The sequence below is a fragment of the Poecilia reticulata genome, chromosome 19, assembly GCF_904066995.2.
Source record: "Poecilia reticulata chromosome 19, P_reticulata-male-v2, whole genome shotgun sequence".
In the NCBI taxonomy this organism is placed as follows: domain Eukaryota; kingdom Metazoa; phylum Chordata; class Actinopteri; order Cyprinodontiformes; family Poeciliidae; genus Poecilia; species Poecilia reticulata.
The window spans coordinates 23727185-23749824 of record NC_088848.1 but is presented as its reverse complement, the minus strand read 5'-3'; the positions used below and the strand labels follow the sequence as shown (position 1 = coordinate 23749824).

At 38.8% G+C, this 22640-nt stretch overlaps 1 protein-coding gene across 2 annotated transcripts; it reads left to right on the top strand.

Moving 5' to 3' along the window:
- Nucleotides 1-1608: 1608 nt before the first annotated feature.
- LOC103482184 (signal transducer and activator of transcription 5B-like) lies at nt 1609-22470 on the top strand. Of its 2 annotated transcripts, none has more exons than XM_008438184.3 (19): nt 1609-2022; nt 5082-5217; nt 5379-5535; nt 6484-6573; nt 6767-6944; nt 8764-8894; nt 9522-9673; nt 10159-10314; nt 10973-11152; nt 11811-11898; nt 12562-12684; nt 12857-12949; nt 14565-14771; nt 15164-15258; nt 15429-15571; nt 16883-17038; nt 17142-17193; nt 18228-18329; nt 18901-22470. In XM_008438184.3, the coding sequence occupies exons 2-19, from the start codon at nt 5090-5092 to the stop codon at nt 19022-19024; spliced, it is 2355 nt and encodes a 784-aa protein (XP_008436406.1). In that variant the 5' UTR covers nt 1609-2022; nt 5082-5089; the 3' UTR covers nt 19025-22470. The 2 variants fall into 2 exon arrangements, with proteins under 2 accessions (XP_008436406.1, XP_008436405.1); XM_008438183.3 differs by having other exon boundaries at nt 1611-2022; nt 5049-5217.
- The last annotated feature ends 170 nt before the right edge of the window (nt 22471-22640 follow it).

The window sequence follows — 22640 nt, the reverse complement described above, 5'->3', positions numbered from 1 at the left end:
TATTGGTAAAATTAAAAAGTGAAGTTCAAAGCCATTTTGGAAGACCTATAATCAACTACATGAACCCACAAACCTAGTGGAAAAACTTGTCCCCTCTAGGTTTCTGTTAGTTCTGTGGTTTAAAACAAGATTTGCTTTGAAAGCAGTGAATTCAAACTGGGTTCAACAGTTGTAAAAATGACTAATTATTAAATGAATATTCCAAAAAAGTGAATAAAATTATTTTGTTTATTTTAATTGGGAAAATTTGAAGTCAAAAATACTCTCTCAGTGAATAAAACAATTTCCTTATGAAGACCTTAATTAGATTTAAAACGTTTCTTAACACAAATACACATTATCATCTGAAATCACTCTAATGAGAAGACTACTGCAGGCTGGGGCAAAGTTACTTCCCTCATGTATCATCCATCTCAATGTCCGGAATATGGAGAAGGAAGGGCGCTGGTGATGATCCACCAGTGAAGCATCCTGAAGCAATCCTTATTTACAGTTCGCTCATCAGGATGAGTGTGTGGTTAGTCTGTTCAACAACTCCGCCATGAAGAGTGGGAGGAAAGAATCAACCAAAAAAAACCTTGTCAAAAATTCACCACCAAGGATCAGCAAGCTATGGCTCTGGAGCCAGTGTTGTGGTCAAGACCACCTAACCCGAGAACAAGACAAGACCAAGACCAGAGTGTATCGAGACCGAGACAAGACCAAGACTTTTAGGGTCCGAGACCGACCCTAAAAGTCTCGGACCCAAGACCAGTGCCGCGCTCTACTTGATATGATAAAATGTGAAATATGATCAAAATTACTTAACCCATATTCCCATAAAACACCTAAATATTAAATACTTAATAAATTTAACCAATGTTAAATTGAACAAACTCTTTGTTCTGCTTTGCTTCCATCTCTGTGCTACGAACAGCGGTGGTCTCGTGCCATCCGTAAAAAGATAACGCCCTGGGTGTTTACCCATGTTACTCATGTCAGAAACCACCGTCTGCACCATTAAACTTAACAATTGAGGCAATGCCCTGACGCTCAATTATGAACACTGACCAAGGAGCAACAAGCAAGAAGTAGATACATGTATGCCTGTGGTTCCCAAACTTTTTGTCCTGCGCCCCCCAGTGGTTTCCAAACAATTTCTTAGATATGTTAGATATTTTCACAGTTGCGGTCTCGACTGGTCTTGAAATAAAATGCCGAGTCCTCAGCGCCCGAGACCGAGAGACCAAGACCGATCTCGAGTACTACAACACTGTCTGGAGTCATGGCTCTTAACTAATGTTGTTAAATATATGCCGGTTAGGCAGTTTTTTCATCGAAATTCTACAACAGAATGAAATGATCATAGGCGCTGAAAAAAGAAAGGAATTCTGATATTAAAAATGTCAGAATTCCTACTTTTTAAAAAGAAAAAAAATATCAGATTAAAATGAGGAAAAACTTGAGAGTGATAAAAAAAAACCCGCTCCATAAAAACAAAATTAAAATTGTAAAACAATGCCAATATGGAAGAGGATTAGAGTGCTCTCGCTACATGCCAAACTTACTGTTTCTATGATTATTGGGCGACCCGTTGTTATATCGGTCATGAAAAAATGAATAATATTGTGTATATCCAGCAGGTCTGCAGTAAACACGCAGGGTTTAAACACACCTGGTGTCGGGCAGTTTGACGCCCGGTAGGTAGGAAGAGGTGGGACTTTCTGAGACCGTCTGTAGCTTCAACAACACACCCGGAAATAGCTCGGTGCGCAGCAAAATACAAACGTCAAACTCTCTCAGTCACACGAACACGCCGCCAACATTAATCTATCAGAGCGAGATTTAGCGAGATTTGCAGTTTGGAGTCTGAAGTCGTAAATTGACTACATTCTATTAATTGGTGTCGGAGCGGAAATCAGCAACAGCCTGCTTAGCAGAACTATAAGTAAGATTGAGGGACAAGCTTTCAGCATGACAGGCTAAGCTGAATCTTTACCGCTCGTGTGTGGCGTTCACTGGGGAGCTGCAGCCTCCACAAAGGTGAGTGAAGGCCTCAGGAAATGAAACGCTTGCGTTTGGAGCATGAAGTGAAGTTTTGTTTGTTCCTCACTCTGCTAGCTAATGGGATAGCTTACCAACAGCTAGCTGGCGTACCGCTTTAAAAGTAACTTATTGAATAGAACTTCACTACTGCGTCGTTCGCCTTGTACACATTATTGTAGCAGGACACAGACGTTCTCTCCAGAGAACCTCTGCTTTCAGCGCCCGTATCGGTGTACTGCACCGCTTAGAAGCTACGGTGTCTTTAACTTCCAGGTAGACTGACGTTTCCTACCTGGAAGTTCCACATGAGAACCGATGAAACCTTCTCACACTACCATAAAGCCAACAATGCACTTTTTATTCACTTTGATACACTTTGACGGGTTTATGGTTTTGCTGACTGATCTAAAGTAGGTGAAGCAAAGTCTCAATCTACCATTATAACCTGTCGCATAACTGTGCTTTTTGTTTCTGTTGTACCTAATTAACTCGTATCAATAGTACGGAACCCTCCACGGGACATGGGGGACATTTTTTCTTTTGCGTTACCTCCCAACATGCGTACTGCAATATTTGCCCGTCTATTTCGTAAACGGTCATTGTCAATTTAAAATTTCAAATATATACACATTTAAAGAGCCTCAGTGAAAACCTGTTAATTCTTTGGCACAAAAAAACTGATTGAAAATCAACTTATTCACTGCATGTTTATGTCTGTTTGTGTAAGGCTGAGATGGAACTGCACGAAAACGGCCCTTTAAACCATTGGTACCCAACCCTGGTCCTCAGGGACCGCTGTCTTGCATGTTTCTGTTGAGTCTGGACTCCAGCACAGCTGATTCCTATGATTGCATTACCTCCTTTGCATTCCTGCAACTGCAATAGAAGCCAGTTAATCACCTGTTAATTCAACCCAGGTGTGCAGCAGCAGGGAAACGCCTAAAACATGCAGGGCAGTGGGCTCTGAGGACCAGGGTTGGGGATCACTGCTTTAAACCATTCAGACCACTGGCGTCAAACTCCAAACTCAACACCTGCCTTCCTTCCAGTCCCTTCAGGACTGGAGTTTAATAGGTGTGCAAAGTTGTGCATTCTTTTCTGCTGCACCACACCTGAAAAGAATAATTAGGTCATTAACAGACCTCTACATAAGGAGGAGGTAATTAAACCATTTCATTCCAGTGTTTTCTACCTGTGGCACATCTAAAAACTGCAGGACAGCGGCCCTTCAGGACTGGAGTTTGACACATCTGATTCAGATTATCAACACAAAAGAGACACAATTAAAATGGTCAGACTACTGATTATCCTGTGATTAGTAGTCCAAATAGTTTGGTTGTATTTTTTCTTCTTTCCTACTTATGGAAAGTTTGCGTTTATATCATAGGTGTGTGGTGCATTTCTGTCCTAAAGAAAAAGATATAAAACTTAAGATATTTCACAACAAGATATGAAGATGCATGGAAAAACCTCACAAAAACCTTATATTATAGCAGAAAGTATGATGAGGAAAAGCTTACAGTGTTCAATTATGCCCCATGAACTGATTAGTACATTATTGCGAGAAAACGCAAAACCTATTGCGAGGTAGCGCAAAAGTTTTGCGAGGTAATGTAAAAGGGGAAAAAAAATTCCCCATGTCCCATAGAGGGTTCTGTACAATAGAATAAGTAGGGATGTCCAGTTACAACTTTTTCTCTTGTGATACGATACCAATATTGCAGCTTTGCGTATTGGATGATGCCAATACTGACCTGATATATCAGCATGAATCATTCATACTTTTATTACTTACTTTATAGTGTGGAATGTAGGAATGTCTTGAAGTAATTCTACTCAGAAACCAATAGTCAACAATATAAAAAACTTACCCATTTCTTATTAACCAATGAGTCTGCCTGCAGGATGCAAGCGCTGCTGGATAGAAATGTTGGGGTGGACTAAATGCTGGAGCGGAGTGATTATTTTAGTGTGCTTATATATATTTTTTAGTTGCAGGCTGGTAACCCCATACCTGTTTCTTGGCTGATAGCAGTTCAGGACTCCCCTGGAAAATGGCATGGAGTGGAACAATAATACTTTTTTTGTTTTAGTAGCAAAGTGATGGAAGGATATTGGAAATTGCACACACTTTAAGTAATGGTAATACACACCCACATATATACATACACACACTCAACAGGATCTTGCATAAGCAGATGTGTAGATGATAAACATACATGTACCTTTTATATTGTATGCTTTTATTCTGGCAAAACAAAGTTTTATGCAAATATGTAGAAGTATAGCTACATACTTCTACAGAAAGATAAAAGTAAGTTTTACCACACAGCCCACTCCTAATGAGAACCAGAATGCTAAAGTATCTGACAGGCTCAGTGTCTGTTCCTCTCCTCAGCTGCCCAATCAGAGGAGCTTTTAGTAGGGACTCTCCTATAAATTGGCCGGCCAATAAAACGTCCCTGGTTTTCTTAATTTTGGGTGATCAGGCGTTACTCCATGTGAAACCGATCTTATCTACCTCTGCAAAGGCCTGAAAGTCAGCCATTGTCCCGTTTTTTTGCTGTGACGCGAAAGGGCTGACTGACGGACCCGCCCAGCAGGTCACATCTGTACGAGCGCAGCTAACAGTCACCTCACTGTTAATATATTTAGCGACTTTTCAGACCAAAAAAGAAATCACCAGGTTATCCTTCTTAAAGGTCAGTGATTGACAGAAAACTGCAATCGGTGCACCCCTACTTTTTAGGGAGTGGCTGACTTCTTCTTCTTCTGACTTTTACAACAGTTCAAAGTAACTTAACAAGACCAACAGCGTTGAAGCTTTGATCTTGTACTAAGTCACATAAATGGCTAGTTAAAGTCTGCACGCACTTAGTTCTCCTCTTTATGGCAGAATTTAAATTGCTTCAAGCAAACATGCTAACCTTTCTTGAACATGCATCACAGTTGTTCTTTCATGCGGTCTTCTAGGTGTTCTGTATGGTTTTCAGTGCTAACTGTTTTTAAACCCTGTTTTCCAGGCGTCTTTTCCGACTTGCGTCTTGGTTACACAGGTTGCACCATGGCAATGTGGATTCAGGCCCAGCAGCTTCAGGGCGACGCGTTGCATCAGATGCAGGCGCTGTACGGCCAGCATTTCCCCATCGAGGTGCGACACTACCTGGCCCAGTGGATTGAAAGCCAGCCTTGGTATGCAGCAAACCTGTGCTGGATTCTGTCTGAGTCTCTGTGATCGAAACATAGATGTTACAGAGTTTTGTTGAAATGTTTTTTTGTTTTTTTTCACAATGAATTAAAATTGCGTTGTCCTTTTATAGTGCTTTAGTTCTAATAAAGCATTTGTTTCCTAGGGACTCTGTGGATTTGGATAATCCAGGAGAAGAGGCTAAAGCCAAGCGTCTGCTTGACAACCTGGTGGCAGAGCTGCAGAAAAAAGCACAGGTTCAGGGAGGAGAGGATGGCTTTCTTCTCAAGATCAAGCTGGGACATTTAGCCAGCCAGTTCAAGGTAGCTGTTGAAGCCCCTGTGGTTGGGTGTGTGGTTTCATTCATTTTAAGCACGTGTGTTCTTTAGCTGTGCTACCTGCATCCCTCGGTGTATGTGCTGAGATCCTTACCTCACTTTCAGTGTAGGGCAGGACGGTAAGCACAAAACTGGATTTTCAGGATTCCTCAGGTGGCTTTGCTTTTCAGGTATCGCCTAGATACATGAAAACTACTGATCATACGCTGTGAGATAACATGTTGATTTGGTTACATAGGGAAAAGAACCTTGTACATGACTTCAAAGGTTATGCCACAAACACTTTTAGTGTAAATATGGGCTTGATTGGTGTACTGAACTGCAGTGTTGGTGGGTGTGTACATAGGAATATTATTTAAAGTAGCTTGTCAAATCTGACATGTAAAAATGGATATGAGATCACCAGGATCACCTATTCATAGCTCTACAAAAGAAGTCAAAATGAAATATTTAACTTAGAAATTATGGAATATTTTATTTTAAATAACTTTAAAATAACAGGAAATAGCTCTTGAGTTTTGTTTTTCCAGTCAGGCCTCTGTGTAAACTTCCTGGCACATCCTCTCCTGATGAGCATTTGGATTTTTTTGTCGCGTGTGAAGATGTTTTCTTTGTGTGGAATGACTGGATTTTAACAAGTTTAGAAATGATAACCCTTCTTAGATTGATGAATAGCAACACTTGCTTCTCTACGGTCATTGGAGACGTCTTTCCTCCTTGGATTTGTGTTGACACATTCCTGTCTGTCCCAGAACAACAAACTCGGAAATGTATGCATCTATAGGGATCCTCACATTAACATCAACAGCCCCCCAGGTGCCAGTGAACTATAAATGTTGGTGTTTCATTGTGCCAGAGACGCACAGTTGTCATGTGAGTTAAAGGGATATTAAATGCTGAGTTTTAACCACATGGAATCATTTTTGTCTGCAGAGCACTTATGACCGCTGTCCTTTTGAATTGGTGCGCTGCATTAAGCACATCCTGCAGTCGGAGCAGAGACTAGTTCAAGAAGCAACAAATGTAAGTTTTTTTTTTTTTGTTTTTTTTAAATTTAATTTATTTTATTTTTTTAAATCATAAGCTGACATTTGTGGGAAAAAAAATTACTTCCCAGACTGCAGCAGAGCAATAAAACTAAGAACAATAGCACGTTGTCGGTTGTAATTGTTGCCATCAAAACTGAAAGTACGTTTCCTAATGGTTCTGTGTGCAGGTGAGCTCTGGGGGTGGTGGGCAGGCCATGGACACGCTGTCCCAGCGACATCAACAGATCAACCAAGCTTTTGAAGAACTGCGCCTAGCAACACAGGAGACAGAGAATGAGCTGAGGAAGCTGCAGCACAGCCAGGAATACTTCATCATCCAGTACCAGGAAAACCTGCGCATCCAGGGTGAGACTGCTCTTCAAAGGAAACTTGGTGAAACAAACCTCAATAATGAACATTTTCAAACCAGAAATTTACTCCAACTTTCATTTTTTGTGTTTTTCCTGCCTGAGGGAAAAATCAGAACAACGTACCCACTAAACCCTAGAGTTGGTGTTTTTGTCATCTTCCTCAGACACCATCTAATGCTCTTGTCAGGTCTTGCTATAACAAATGTCCCCAAAGCATGACACATCCACCTCCATGCTTCATAGTTAGTATGAGGTTCTCTTCCTGGATTCGTGTGTTTGATTTGTCAAACATGTCCTCTGTTCTGTGGCCACATGATTACATTTAGACTCATGACTTCAGAAGTTCTGGTCTTTGTCTGCGTTCTCTCTGGTGACCTTCAGTCTGACCTTCATGTTTGTTTCAGACAGTAAAGTTTTCCTCTTTGCATAAAACCCACGAAGGTCAAACTTGTTCAATCTCTTCTGATTGAACAGGCATGGACCTTCAACAGCAACCAGAGCTTATGGTTCTGTGATGATAGTTTAGAGTTTTTGTCCCAGAATTTATTGTGATAAATGATGATATTGTTGTCTTTTGGCATGTTAAGGTCTTCTCTCAGATCTGGATACGATGGTAGGTGTTTAGGATGTCCTCCACTTGCAGGCTACTTTCTGTACAGTGGAATGACTGATTTTAATTTCCTTTTGAGAACTTTTTAAAATATTTTACCGGATTCAGGAGCTGTTACAGTCTACTTCCTGAAGGTTTCAATTGGTTCTTAGATCTCACCATCATGCTCACTCTCTTTCACAGTCGGGAGCGTTGAACTAAATGTCTGAGACTTAAACAGAGCGAAACAAATGGGGAGACGTAAAGTTCTCACCTGAAACAATGGTGGTGTGATTTAAGGGTGTCCTCTTTTTTTTTTCTCTCTCTCTTCTTCTGTTTTATTATTTTGGGATATTACTAGAATTTCCCAGTATTGATATAATTGAACTAATTATTAAAATGTCAAATATGTTAGACAAACATACAGGCTGTCATTGGGTGTTCTAATATGTATTCATACTGGACTTGTCACAGTAACAAATGTTCTTGACATTAAATTGTTCCAGAAGTTATTCTGGAACAATTTAATTACCATTATATTATTATTTTTTTTTAAGACCATTTTTAAATAATATAATAGTAATGGCATAATAAAGCATTAACACATTCTCAAAATTCAATATACTTTAAATTCTAACGACTGTTTAACATTGAAACTGGAAGACATTTTAAATATCCAGAATTATTGTAATGAATTTACAATGAATTCATTATTGTAAATAATGAATTTATTTACAATAAATAAATTCATTTATTTATTGTAAATAAATAAATGACAATTACAATTGTAACGAATTGTAAATTCATTACAATTTATTGTAATTTATTTGTAATTCATTACAAATAAAATGAATTATGAAATCTGTAAACAAAAGTGTCCTTCAAAAAAGGACAAAGTGAGACCAAAACACCATATGGAGACGTCTGTCATCCAGTTTTTGGTGTAAAGAAGAACAACTATAAATCATCCACATGGATATTATTGAGCTTGTTTTCATCCATCAGAAGATTAACTGATTTAATGCAGGAAATCAATTGCTTTCATTATCGATACTATCTCGATTTGGTACACAGCCTTTGTGTCTTGTAATGCATGAAATGGCCCAGATAGGTTTTACTGCAATGCCCGGCTGGTTTAGTGTCACCAGAGCATTGTCATGGTCTTTTCTCTGAGATACGCACCAGGGTGTGTTTCTAACATGCTGTCTGCCCTTCCCTGTGCCAGCCCAGCTGAGCAGCTTATCTTCAGTGCCCCCAGCAGAGCGAACGCAGCGGGAAGCCGCCCTGCAGAGCAAGAGGGCCACTGTGGAGGCCTGGCTCACCAGAGAGGCCAGCACACTACAGAAATACAGGCTTGTATGAACACACACTACTTATTTCTTGCGTTTTGCAAAACACAGTTGGTGTTTGTATTTGCATAAAGTCAGTAGCCTGATGGGGGCGCAGGTAAAGCCTGGTGACCTGCCAGGCTTCTTATACACGCTGGGTGTTGTCTTTGATCTCAGATTCCTACAACATCCATCAGAGCTCACTGTAAGCACTAGATCCTTAAGAAGGAGGTAGAAATGAGGTGGCTTTACTCGGACCTTCTGGCTGTTACAGATGTTAAGAGTGAGCTGCTCTAATGAAACTACAAGACATGATATACAATGTCTGTTTAAAAAGAGCTTTAGGTTTTGTTTTAAGATTCTCAGTTTCGCAATGTTTAATTTTTCAGAAGATCTGCTCAAGTTCTGCTAACTGGATCTAGAGCTTTGCTAATGGTTTTGAAATAATTCCTGGAAATCTTTTCCAACCAGTCCTGAAAAGCTCAAATAGTTTTCCACAGCCAAGCAGATCGACGTGTCGGTGCATGTTGTTGGACTGTGGCTGAGACAGAGGATGTGTTCAAACGTGACATTTTCATTGGACCAGAGTTTGTTTGCTGTGAGCTTATGAAGTTAGGTTTACACACAGATGATTCATTGTGTCCACTGCTGGTAGGACCTGGCAGATCAGCACCAGAAGACTCTGGGTTTACTGAGGAAACAGCAGACTCTTATCCTGGACGAGGAACTCATTCAATGGAAGAGGAGACAGCAGCTGGCTGGAAACGGGGGCCCTCATGAGGGGGGGCTGGACGTTCTGCAGTCCTGGTAAAACCTGGACAGATTTCACTCCCTCGAGCTTTTTCTTTCCTTTCTTTTCTTTTCGTTTTTTTTTTTTTTACTATTTTGTGATCAAGGAATTTAATGCAATATCATCAAATCCTTGCATTTTTTTGTGCTACTGAGTAATTGTGAATTTATTGCACAAATGGTCAAAAACTTTGCTTTAAAGTGATTCTAACCCCCACCTGCAGGTGGCAGCATTTCTAACTTCTACCATGCATCTGTCTCAGCTTTACTTGATGTTAAATGATAGTCCTTGATTGATATGAAGATTTTATTGCTAAATTCTTGCAAATATTTATAAAGTAGCACCACATCATCAGTGATTTTGATTGGCAAAAAACAAACACAAAATCCTGGAGGGACTCATTCTTAATCTCCTGTTGAATAAAAAATTTGCATTCTAAAGACATTTATTTTTATTTTGTAAATAAACTTTTGAGGTATTTCTCCCTTTTCTTCTTGTAAAGGTGCGAAAAGCTGGCAGACCTGATTTGGCAGAACCGACAGCAGATTCGGCGCTGTGAGCATCTTACCCAGCAGCTCCCTTTGCCTGGTTCGATAGAAGAGCTGCTCACCAAACTCAACGCTGACATTACTGACATCATCTCTGCCCTGGTCACAAGGTAAAACTCAGCCACGTATTTCTCCATATTGAACACATGAAGTCATGCAGGGATTTTCAACAGATCTCATTTATATGCACAATGTGTATTTGGATCAATCAGATTTTTTTTCCTGGAAATCTTTCCCAAGCAGTCCTAAAAAGATCAAATTGTTTTCCAGTGGTGCGACGTGTTGGTGCACGTCATTCATACAGGCGACGTGCACTAATATACAGGATGTTAAACTGTATGTTGGTGATAATAACATTATACTGGTATATTGTTTTATATTTTGGGGATTTAACAGGAAAGTTACACTTACAAACATATTAATATTTACATATATTTTTCTAAACAAGAGCTCAATTATATTAGTTTTGCCCTAATTACGGAAGTTAAAATGTTGTCCTATTGGAATTAATTGTACTTTTGCTCTTTACCACAAAAGAACAATTTCTCTCAAAGTACTGCTGCAATATCAAAAATGGTCTAAATTATTAGAATGGTGACAACTCTACTACAAATTTTTCTTTTCTTTTTTTTTTTTTTTTTTTCCCCCATCCAATTTTTCTTCTAATGCAGTGAATAATCTCTCATTGACTTTCTCTTAATCCATACTCTGATGTTCATCAGTCAGCTGTAAACTGCTGATAATGATGTTGCTGTGTTTGTTTTTCAGCACCTTCATCATTGAAAAGCAGCCGCCGCAGGTGTTAAAGACCCAGACGAAGTTCGCAGCTACTGTCCGTCTTCTTGTGGGGGGGAAGCTCAATGTCCACATGAACCCACCGCAGGTCAAGGCTGTCATTGTTAGCGAGCAGCAAGCCAAAGCTTTGCTGAAGAATGAAAGCACACACAGGTGAGGAGCTTAGCTGGATGGAAACTTGTCTCATTCAAAACCTCCACCAGACATTTTATTGGATAAGAAAAGGCAAATATTTCAGTTTGTTTTTTTAAAATGAAACATTACATTTTTAATTGTGGTTAATGTGATGTACAGTAATTGATACATTCCATGAATTGAGACAAATGGCTGCCCTGGGTAGGGTCTCCTACAGTGCATCATAAACCTGGTGAGCCACCAGGCTTCAATTGTGCCCGTACCAGGCTAAGGATTGTTTCTTTATACTTGAAGTTTTTTTTAATACAGCAGTAACAGTGATTGCAAAGACGGGTTAAAGAGTTTCTTAGGTGAAACATTTCAGTTTCAAAGTGACAACATGATATAGTCAGTATGTGAACACAGAGGGAAACTTTTTTTTTTTTTTTTTTTATTCACCTGGACTTTGCAAGCACTGTCTACACACTAACAACTACAGAAACGAAAGTGACAATAAAAGAATATAATTGTATTTTTTTTTTTAAAGATCGTCATTATACAAGATGTTTTATTGTTATACAGTTAACTTGAATTAGCCTTGGATAGAATTTAGTTGAGCTAGTTTTAGTTTAGCTTTTTTCTTAAAGGGACAGTATAGAGAAATGAATGTCTGTCTACATGTCTTTCCCCTTGACAGTGAAAGCAGTGGAGAAATCCTTAACAACAACTGTGTAATGGAGTACCACCAGGCCACAGGCACTCTAAGTGCACACTTCCGGAACATGGTAAACTGTTTTACTGCACTCAGTAAATTGTTTGCTTATAGAAAGCAATTGTTTGCTTTCTATAAAAGACCCTTGTATCAATAATGTATACAAGAGCTGTATACATTATTGATATCAATCAACACCATGAAAAAACATACATTTGTACTGTGCTTCAGTTAAACTCCCCACAATCCTGCGCTGCTTTACTGTCACATAACCAAAGAGCCAACTTTAATCACATCCACATCCAGAATCACAAATGGCAACAAGATGGAAATAAACATCAGTTTTAATATCGGCCCAGTTTCACATATCGAACCGATACAATGTGTGAAAAGAATGACCAACATCGGCCAATACCTTTGTTGATGTCTATCTATTGTGGATCCCTATTAATAATAAGTACTGACTTCCTAAATTTTGATCACGTTGTACATAATGTAAAACACTACTGCAGTGTACAGTTTTTCTCATTTTGACAGTGATCCAGTCTGTATGTGTTGGTCATTTCTTTAGCTTTAAAGCTCAAAGTTCAGTGAATCCCAAAACCTCAGCTTGGTTAGGGATTTGATCCCCTTTCTATGTGGGAGCTTTTGGTTTTAAAAAGTTACACATTTATCACTCTGCTTGTTGTGGTGAAGTGCTTCATGTCCAACATGTCACTCGTTTGTTCTCTCTCAGTCACTGAAGCGAATTAAGCGTTCGGATCGTCGAGGTGCCGAGTCTGTGACAGAGGAAAAGTTTACAATTCTGTTTGAGTCCCAGTTCAGCATTGGAGGAAACGAGCTGGTGTTTCATGTCAAGGTCATTCACATGGAAGCCTTAAAAGATTTCATTCATTTTTTTTACTATCAGAACCATAAAACAGTCCAGTAAAAGTACTGTTCTATGGTTCTGTTCAATCCTATCCCATTCAAATAATTTCAGAATGCTTTTGTTTACCTGTTGACTTTAATGTTTTATGTTTGACCTGCAGACTCTGTCTCTACCGGTCGTTGTGATTGTCCATGGCAGTCAGGACAATAACGCCACAGCAACAGTCCTGTGGGACAACGCCTTTGCTGAGCCGGTAAGATACTGGTCCTCGAAAGTATGAATCTTTAATTATCTTTTCCACAATCTGAAACTTTACAGTTCATATACAAGAAAACACAAAAGTAATGTTTAATGCAGCTTTTTATATTATGGTAATCATTAGAGGTGTGCCGATCGATCGGCCACCGATCATAATCGGCCGATTTCCGATCACAGTCTTTTGTTGCCGATCACACAAACCGATCACCTGCATTTCATTTCGCAGCCTGCCTGTGCAGCTGGTCTCTTCTTTCCTTCACACTGCGCAAACGCACAGCAACAAATCCTAAGCGATGTGGAACTATAACGCACTGAGTGACTGAGGAAGTTTGCGTGTTGCGGTGGAAAATTGAAGCACGTCAAAATGCATCAACACAACGAATCTAATATGGCATAAAAACAAAGCCATACTTGACGGAGTTTGGCTACATCAAGGCTCACTGCAGTAAAAAAGACATACGGAGGATCAGATAGCAGGTAAAGCAGCGCACAGCTACAAACACTCACCCGGATTAGCATGACGGTCAGAAAGCTAAACGAATAACCCGCAAAATTATTTAAGTCTTCGAGCTGCGATGTAAGACGCTGGTTCTGCTCTCGCTGTTGAACCGCTGCCACACGCTACAGGTAGTAATATTTCACAGACGGAGCCGTTTCTGCTCCACCTGGTAGTGACTCTCACACCGAACCTCTGTTTAAAGCTGCAGCATCTAACTTAAAAAAATAAATTTTACATGCGTATTAAAACTTTCGCTGTCCTAACATGAGACAGATGATCTCTAAAAAATAATTGATCTCCTCCCTGCTCTGCATAATTACTCCGCTCAGTCAGAAACCAATCAGAACTAGCAGTAATCAGCTAGCCGCCATGCTATCAGGAAGTTTTCATTCAGTAACTCAGGATTGTTTATTGTAATGCTTTTGCCTTTGAATGTTAAGTTTTATACTTGGATTTTTTGGCAATGTTGAGAGGTTTTATTTAGCCTCTTCAGAGCCTTCATATGTTTTCAGTCTGTTAAAGATGGTATTACAGATAGCAGTACAATTTGCACAATGCCTGTTTTTTTTTTTCTTGGAAAAAGTTAACAAATTTTTGTCTAAATTATGGTTCCTTTTTCCACGTAATGTGGAAAAAGTAACCGGGGTAACCGGTAGTGCTTATGATTAAAAAAATAATAATTATGTGATCGGTATCGGCAGGAAAAAACCTGATCGGCACATCTCTAGTAATCATTGTAATTGTTTTAGTTTCTTCTAAAATGCTTTCAGTCTGTTTTCCTTCTAATGCTTCTCAGAAGCCAGCACAGAGGAAAATGTTAAAGTGTGTCTTCAGATGAAGTAAAATAAGGTGTTTAAAGTAAGAATGTACCAACAGATTTCTACTTATTCATTTTAATGGCCAAGAAGTTCAAATTTTCCTTACATTAAACACAGTACATGTTTTTAGTTTTAACTTGCAACAATTAGATGCTCTAAACTAAAAGGATTTGGCTGTTTATGATCTAAAATAAAAGTAGTGGAAAAAATGGTGGTAAATTAAAGGAATCTCCGCCCTGCCTTAGCTAGCCATACTTTTATTAACACTGTTCTTTTACCTTCTCCTTCAATAGGGAAGAGTGCCATTCCTTGTCCCTGACAAAGTGCTGTGGACCCAGCTTTGTGAAGCCCTGGATATGAAGTACAAGGCAGAAATGCACAGTGGGCGTGGCCTGACTGAAGATAACCTAGTCTTCTTGGCACAGAAAGCGTTTTCAAACAGCAGTAATAACCCTGAGGATTACCGTAACATGACTATTTCCTGGGCCCAGTTCAACCGGGTGAGGCCGGCTCATTTTCTCATTTAAGCTTTTCTCCCAGCAGATGAATGTGACCGTTCCTAACTAAGACTAAATGAATACCAATAAAATGTCACATGAATTGAAGCTTAATTATTTGCAGTGTCTAAATGGGGAAACTTTAAATATAGCAGCTACTTGTTCTAAACTTTTGCAGCAGTTACTGTATTCTAATGAAGTTGATAGTAGAGCAAGTATATTTGAGGAACATCACAACTTCTCTGTTACTACTAGTTTTATTTGTTAAAGCTGTGCCACATAACACTTAGGTATTTTATATTAACCAACTTGTTGTGGTGTTACAGTTGTTTCTGGTTTAAGATTTTTTCTGTAATTTCTGGAAACTAACTGACAGATTTGATGTGATTTAACAGGAAAACCTGCCTGGACGCAACTTTACTTTTTGGCAGTGGTTTGATGGAGTGGTAGAGCTCATGAAGAAACACCTGAAGCCTCATTGGAATGATGGGTAATGAATTATGTGACTCTTCTCAAAAAAGCTGTTTTTGTAAATTTAAAATGGTGCATTATTAGTCTTTTTTTTCACTGTTTGGCATTTATTGAAAGTTTCACACTTTTTAATGTTTGACCCAGAAAAAAAGACAGTTGGGTTAATTTGCCCCATGGATGTGATTTCAGGGCTATTCTTGGGTTTGTGAACAAGCAGCAGGCTCAGGACATGTTGATGTCTAAACCCAACGGCACCTTCCTGCTGCGCTTCAGTGATTCTGAGATCGGAGGCATCACTATTGCCTGGGTGGCTGAAAATCCCAACAAACAAGGTAAAAAAAACAATCGGGCTGTATTAGGTTGGATGACATGTAAATTGAATATTACAATATTCTTATTAATGTAGTAATGGTTATGTCATTGACGTGAGTTGTGCATCATAATTCTGCAACAGAAGAAGCCAACTGCAGTAAATTATGACAAAAAGGCTGAAAATTATGTTTATGATGTTATGTAAGAATTCTGTCACAATACTGTTGGCTCCCATTGCTGAATAAACTTCAAAATCCGTTTGTGGATGGAGCCGAAGTTATTACTTCTGAAAACTGTTGGGACTAACTAATTGTATGACCACACAAAAATATTAGATTTCCCCAAAACACTGGAAATGAGCGTCAATACTTGGTGTGTGAATGTAGCCTTAGACTTTGCATCCCTTCCAACAGCAGGACAACCAGTTCAGTTCAAAACGCAGCTGAAGTTTGGCTATTCTGTTTGGAAAAAGTATATTGGACAAGAAGAATATCTGCAAAAAAACGCATAATCCAGAATGTGTATATTTAAACACTTCTTCCAATAACTGGGATATACAGACACTACAGAATAACCAGGTCACAAAGCTATCTGTATAAAACACTTGGCCAGGTAGCCTACAGTTAACACAGTATAATGGCATTCATAAGAACCTAAAACTAAAACAGACCAATGTTTCAGGGACAGATTCTAGAAGGAGAATCTTTACAACACATTAGATTTTAAAAAGATGGGAAAACACAAACCACTGGCTACGGTTTTCAGTTCACATCAGTTATTAATACACCTGTCAAAAAATTATCATCTTTAGGCACTGAACAGAAAAAAATCTTATTTACAAAAACGTATAGTGCGTTCAGTTCAATCATGCAGATGGGTTCAAAGTCCATAACTTGGACTCCAGTTTAGTCCCAATTATCAGACAATGCAGTCAAGTTCAGTTTATTATTCAAATTGGTGAAAAAGTTTTCTATCCAAGGGAACTCTGTCATTAAATTTGGAACAGTTCGTCATATTGAGCATTCATGCATCTGAAGTCCTGTTTAACAGTAAGAAAGTTACAGCAGCAGCAGAACCTAGCTCTGTGTGCTCAGCCATCAGTCATGGGCGACTGGAGGTTTGAGAAAACATACATACTAAAACACAAGATGAGAAAGTAAAGTTAATGGCAGCAGTAACTCCTTCAGTGGCTGGAACAATATCCTATAAACACCTGCAATATTACCAATAGGAAGGCTTCATACTACTTCCTATTGGTCGACTAATGTGTATGGTGGTTTTGGTAACCCCAATAAGAAACCAATCTTGTCATCTTTGATCTAATTGTGTAGGTGAAAGGCTGGTCTGGAATCTGCTGCCTTACACAACAAAGGACTTCTCCATTCGCTCCCTGGCTGACCGCATAAGTGACTTGAATCATCTTCTGTTTCTTTACCCTGACCGGGCCAAGGACGAGGTCTTCGCCAAGTACTACACCCCTCCACTCTGTATGTGTACCGACTGCTTAGTTTGATTATCAGCACATACTTTTTAAAGGGTTTCATCAGTATGACTGTAAGTGGTGGCTAAAGGAGGCTATTTATCTTCCAGCGAAACCAGTGGATGGATACGTTAAACCACAAATCAAACAAGTTGTACCAGAGTAAGTTGATTCCATAATATCTCTTGACAGTTATTGTTGGCAAGTATCAAAGTGTTGTATTAAATCCCACAAAACTCAGATTGTAACAGTGCTGTACTTCTACCCTGTCTAATGGATATTGAAATGCATGTCATGAACTAAAAAGAAAAACCTCATGCAGTATCTAGAGAACAAGGACAAGATTATTTAAAACTAACTTTACAGTAAAATGGAAATTGAACCACTGTTCTTCAAAAGCCCATTACAAAAATATAAATTTTCAGCCATTCTTGTAGTATTTTATAAGTTTTCATTCTAACCAGTCTGGAAATGTCTTTCCTCTTAAAAGATTGATTTTTGCTTTTTAATTCAAACCTAAATGTTTCAGAGCATGTAGCAGCAGTGGACTGCATGGTCCTGTTGACTCTGCAGCTCTCCCTCATACATAGGATGATGGTGAAGGTACTGGCCAGCAGATTCCCCCTTCAAAGTCACTTCTAGAATACCAGAGCTAGGTTTAACTTCTAGAGAGACAATAATGTTACCTGCTCTCAGGTTCCTTTAGTCGTGTACTAAAGGAACACGACTTTAGTACACTACATGTTTTGTTTTCTGATTTAGACTGCTTCATATTGTCAGACATTTTCTGTTGAAGATATTTTTTGAATCTACAGGTCTGATGGTAATCAGACCTGGGTGTGGCTAGTAAGGTTAATTTTATTTTTTTTTATGTATGCATGAGTTGGTTACATTGTCACACAGATCCAAATTGGATTGACTTTTCATCCTTAATAAATGAAACGATCAGTTTTGAAACTTTGTCTGATATTAAGTGAATTTATATGAAATATTTGAGTTTGATTTAAAAAAAACAACAAAAAAAAACAATCTATGAGGTCAAATACTCATGGCTCTGTTCAGTGTCTTACTCAGGGTTGGATATATTTAGGGTTTTGAAACTAATTCACTGAGTCACTCTATAAGTCTTAAAGTTGCAATTCTTCTCTTTTATTTTTTTGTTCTTATTACTGAAGATGTTTTCGTGTCTCTGGTAGATTCACCACCCCAAACCCTGAGCCCTGCGCTGGAGCTGCATTCATGGACCAGACAGCTTCGTCCTCTGGCAGCCATTCCAACAACTTTGTCTACTCCTCCATGTAAACACACAGTGGTGTTCTTCATAAGCTCGTCGGCTGTTTAGTTACACTGGCACTTTATGTACTGCTTACAATAAAACCTGGAGCAATTGGATTGCAGTACTCCTTTGCTGCATTTTGGGTTCAGATAATATTTTGTCTCATGAACGGATGAAAGAAAATATTTAGAGTTTTGTACACCAAAGCAAAATTAAGCAATTGAATTTCTTATTGGTCCAAGAGCATTAGCATTCATTTATCTTTAATGTGCTCAGTATATGCATGACAGCAATGAAAAGAAGAAAATGAATGACTTGAGGTCCTTGATAAAATTAGGAGGCAACAACCAATCACTGTTTGTGAAATTGAGACATTTTAGTTTGAGCTGCATCTTTAAAATGATACTCAAAATGGCAGGCATACAAAATAAAATTCACATTAAAAAAATGTGATAATAGGTATGCACTGATATAAATATCTGATATGTAAATATCATACACCAGTGTGATTGACGGTGCCAAGTCAGTAAACTGAATGAATGACTTCCTGTGCTTCATTAACCTCCTAACTTCTGCTTCTGTTGTGTGGCCAGTAGTGACAACATGCTGGATCCAGACGGAGATTTCGACCTGGAGGACACGATGGATGTTGCCCGTCATGTGGAGGAGTTGCTTCGCAGGCCCATGGCCAACCAGTGGAGCAGTCAGCAGTCCTGAACCTAAAACGTGAAGCCGTTGCACATCTTTGTGTTGTTTCTATGTTTGGTTGTTTGTCTTTTTAACAAAATCCTGGTGAGCAATAATGGAGAAGAGTCAGCTTGATCGACACCTCAATCCACTTCACAGTTTGGTTTTAGCATTTAGCTATGCTTGTCCATATGAGAATATAGAGCTATAGTTACTGGCTGATATCCTCTCAAGCAGGTGTTTTTCTTTTTTTTTTTTATAAAAAGGTGAGACATGCAGTTATTTTCAGTAGAAGCTGGGCAGTAAGTTCATGTGTAGCTGATGAACCTGCAAGACATGAGGAAAGTTTAACTGGGGAGAAAAAAACTTATCCAGACATGATTGTATATTTATCTGAATAAGTACTAAAAATTAATCTATTTTCTATTAGCAATAAAAATCTGTCATTATATATTGTCTAAAACCTTTAAAGAGAGACTATGTAACTTCTTGCTAAACACCAGGGACCTTCAACACAAATGGTACTTACAAACATTTACTTGACATGTCAGTTATTATCTTGATGGTAATTTAAACTTTTTTTTTAGTTTTGTCTCTAGTGGCCTTTATTTGAAGGTAGTTGGACAGGAAGGAGGGTAGTGAGAGAGGGGGAAGACATGCGGCAAATGTCGCCAGGCCGGGAATCGAACCTGTGACCACCGCCACGAGGACTATGGCCTCAATACGTGGGTTGTGCTTTGCCCCTGCACCACCACAGCAGCCCAGTAGTTACTTCACAAAAAGTGTCAACCATCAGTCATCTGTGACTTCAACTTTATGGCTGATTCAAACCAGTGATGAATCGGTTTGGTCCAAATAGATTGGAATGGTTATTGAACTTGCGGGAAAAAAACTGATTCTAATTTCTTGTTTTTTCTAATCCTTCTGAAGAGAAACCTGTTTGTATGAAATATGAGATGGCGTTAATATTAACAAAAATGAAGGGAAACGTGCGCGTTTGATTTGATCCTTTTCAATATCTAATCCAACAAACTGCTCCAAACCAGAATCATCAGAATGAGCTGCCTGGCGTTGGCAGAGAGGCTTTGGCTGGTTTTTCTTTGGTGGAACCAACAAACTGAACTCTACAGGTCAACACTGATGAGCTTTTCTGACAAATGTGTCTCCATGTTGAGGGAAATAAACGGGCTTTCCAACAAACATACAGCCGAGAGCCATTGTCACAACAGAGACATAACATCAAACACGTTTCCTTCCTTTTGTGCTTTTAATAAAAACGTAATATTCATGAAATATCAGGTTTCCAATGTAAAATGAGTGAAACACTGCCCCCCTCAAACAGGTGCTGCAATGTGTAGGAAGGAAGAGATTTCCATTTGCAACAAGCCAAATGTTTAAAAACTAAAATATTTGACCAGTGCATTCACACAGGTTAGATGAGTCTCTATGCTGGCCTCTGGAAAAGTAGGATTTGACATGGGAGCCCTTGTGTACTGATAAATTCTGAATGCATGTTTTGCACCAGAGCCTGCAGTGATGAGATTGGAACCGACAGCTCTCATCCCATTGCTTTGTTTCCAGCCCCAGCTGTGTTTTTGCAGCTCCAAACACAACAAAGGGATAATAAGATCAGCTAATAGAAAAGGAGACCCAAGCAGAGGAGAGTGTCCCCTGCCACTCGGTTATAAGTTCTAGTGACAGAGAACTTAAGTTTTTTTTTCCCACTCAACACACTTGTGTGTTTTATGTACTGAATGCACATTTGTGTGAACTGTATCACTTTAAATCACCTGCAGGTCCTGGCTGTAGTTCTGACTGAACTGAACTGGTTAGTTGCTAAATAACACAAACGGTGTCAACCTAGAAACTATGAGTTCATAGCTTCTAGGTTTCCTGAAGAATATAGTATGCAAAGATTACATTTCTATAGATCTTTTTGTTTCCTTCCTCAGAAGTTGCATAGTCTAACTTTAAGTGTTAAAAATCTAACTGAATGTCTTGAGATGTATTTTTCCTTGAAATGCATCTGTTCCACCGTACTGCCTTGCATCATGTTGGCTTGAGCTGCTGAAACATGTTAAATAATGAGATTTTACTGTTAAGTTTTTGTAGTTTTTACTTCATTCAGCATGTTTTTAATTTCTCATAGAGCTGTTTAATGCAACGTGAAGCAGAGAGCTGGGTGTCACACTAGAACGAAGCAGAGTTTAATCCTAAAATCTTCGTTTTGAACATCCACATCTACACCAACTAATGTGTCCCAACAAGGTGAAATAAAGTCTTAAAGTGCCTTTTTATGTGTTGGAGATGGCAGACTTGCAAAAAAATATGTCCTGTGCACAAACATGCAGTCTTTGAGACTGCATGTCTCAAAGACATGCAGTCTTTGAGACATGCTCTTGCATATAAAATAGTTGCTTAAGGTTATTATGACAAAGGATAATTAAATTCTCACTTTTAAAACTTTACCTGGAGGAGGGAGGCTGTTATAACTATGGATGGACTGATGAATAAACCTGGAGTTCCTTAATGTTGGGAGATTGATCGATACTTGCATGAGAAGCTGATCTTATCCACTGATCTTACCCACCTCTGCAAAAGTCTGAAAATCAGCCACTGTCCTTTTCTGCTCTGAGTGACCTCCCTGCCCACCAGGTTATTTCTGCACATGCTCAGTTGACAGAAGTCATTCCACTTGCCAACATTTTTAGCAACTTCTCAGACAAAAATCGGTATCAGCCAAAATTGGAATCAGGTGATCAGCGATCAGCCCGAAACTACAATGCACATCTGATTACAACTAAATGAGCCAGCCGCACTTTTGAAAATGTGGAATGAGACCACACCCTGCTAGGTCTCTGTACAGCCTCACATTGTACAGCCTCACATTTTACCTCAAGAGCTAAGAGAAGGTGTCACAGATTAGAGGAAATAAGTAGTCACAGTTGGTTGATGAATAAAATGACAAAAAAAAGTTCTTATCTAAAATCCTAATACTAGCTGTAGAGCCTGGAGAAAGGAGCTCTACTTTGCAGTAAATGATCTCAGTCCTTCAAGTCGAGTTCTGCAGGTAGCCCTGTGTCTGAACAGAACTATTACTGTTCCTCAATCAGCTTAAAATCTGTATTTGTGTTCTGCCATGTGAATTCTGTCTGTAAGGTTTAAACATAAACTCTGTTTTGAAAGAGTTTTCCTTAATGTGTCTGAAATATTTTAGGTACTTTTGTTTTGATGCTGATGTACATCTGATGTTTACCTTTTAGTACATCTATCAGATTGATACTCTGAGATGTTTTCCATTGGTTGCTAGGTACATGGTGTGTCACATGCAAATTTTTATTAATTTTATTTCTGATCAACTTTTTCTTCTGAGATGAATTGACTTTGTTTTTGTACTTACTTTTCAATAGAATACAGAAGAATGTGATACCATGTTGTTTTCTACTATGCCATGTTAAAATAAAATGATCAAAATATGTTTTTAGTGAATCTTTTGTGTAACAGATAGACATAAGATTTCTTATTTTAGAACTACAAAATTCTATATATTTATTTGGGATTTTGTTATAAACAGAAATGATAGAACTGTAAAGTGGATTAAAATTAACATCAAAATGATTTACCAATAAAAAGCTGAAATTGTATA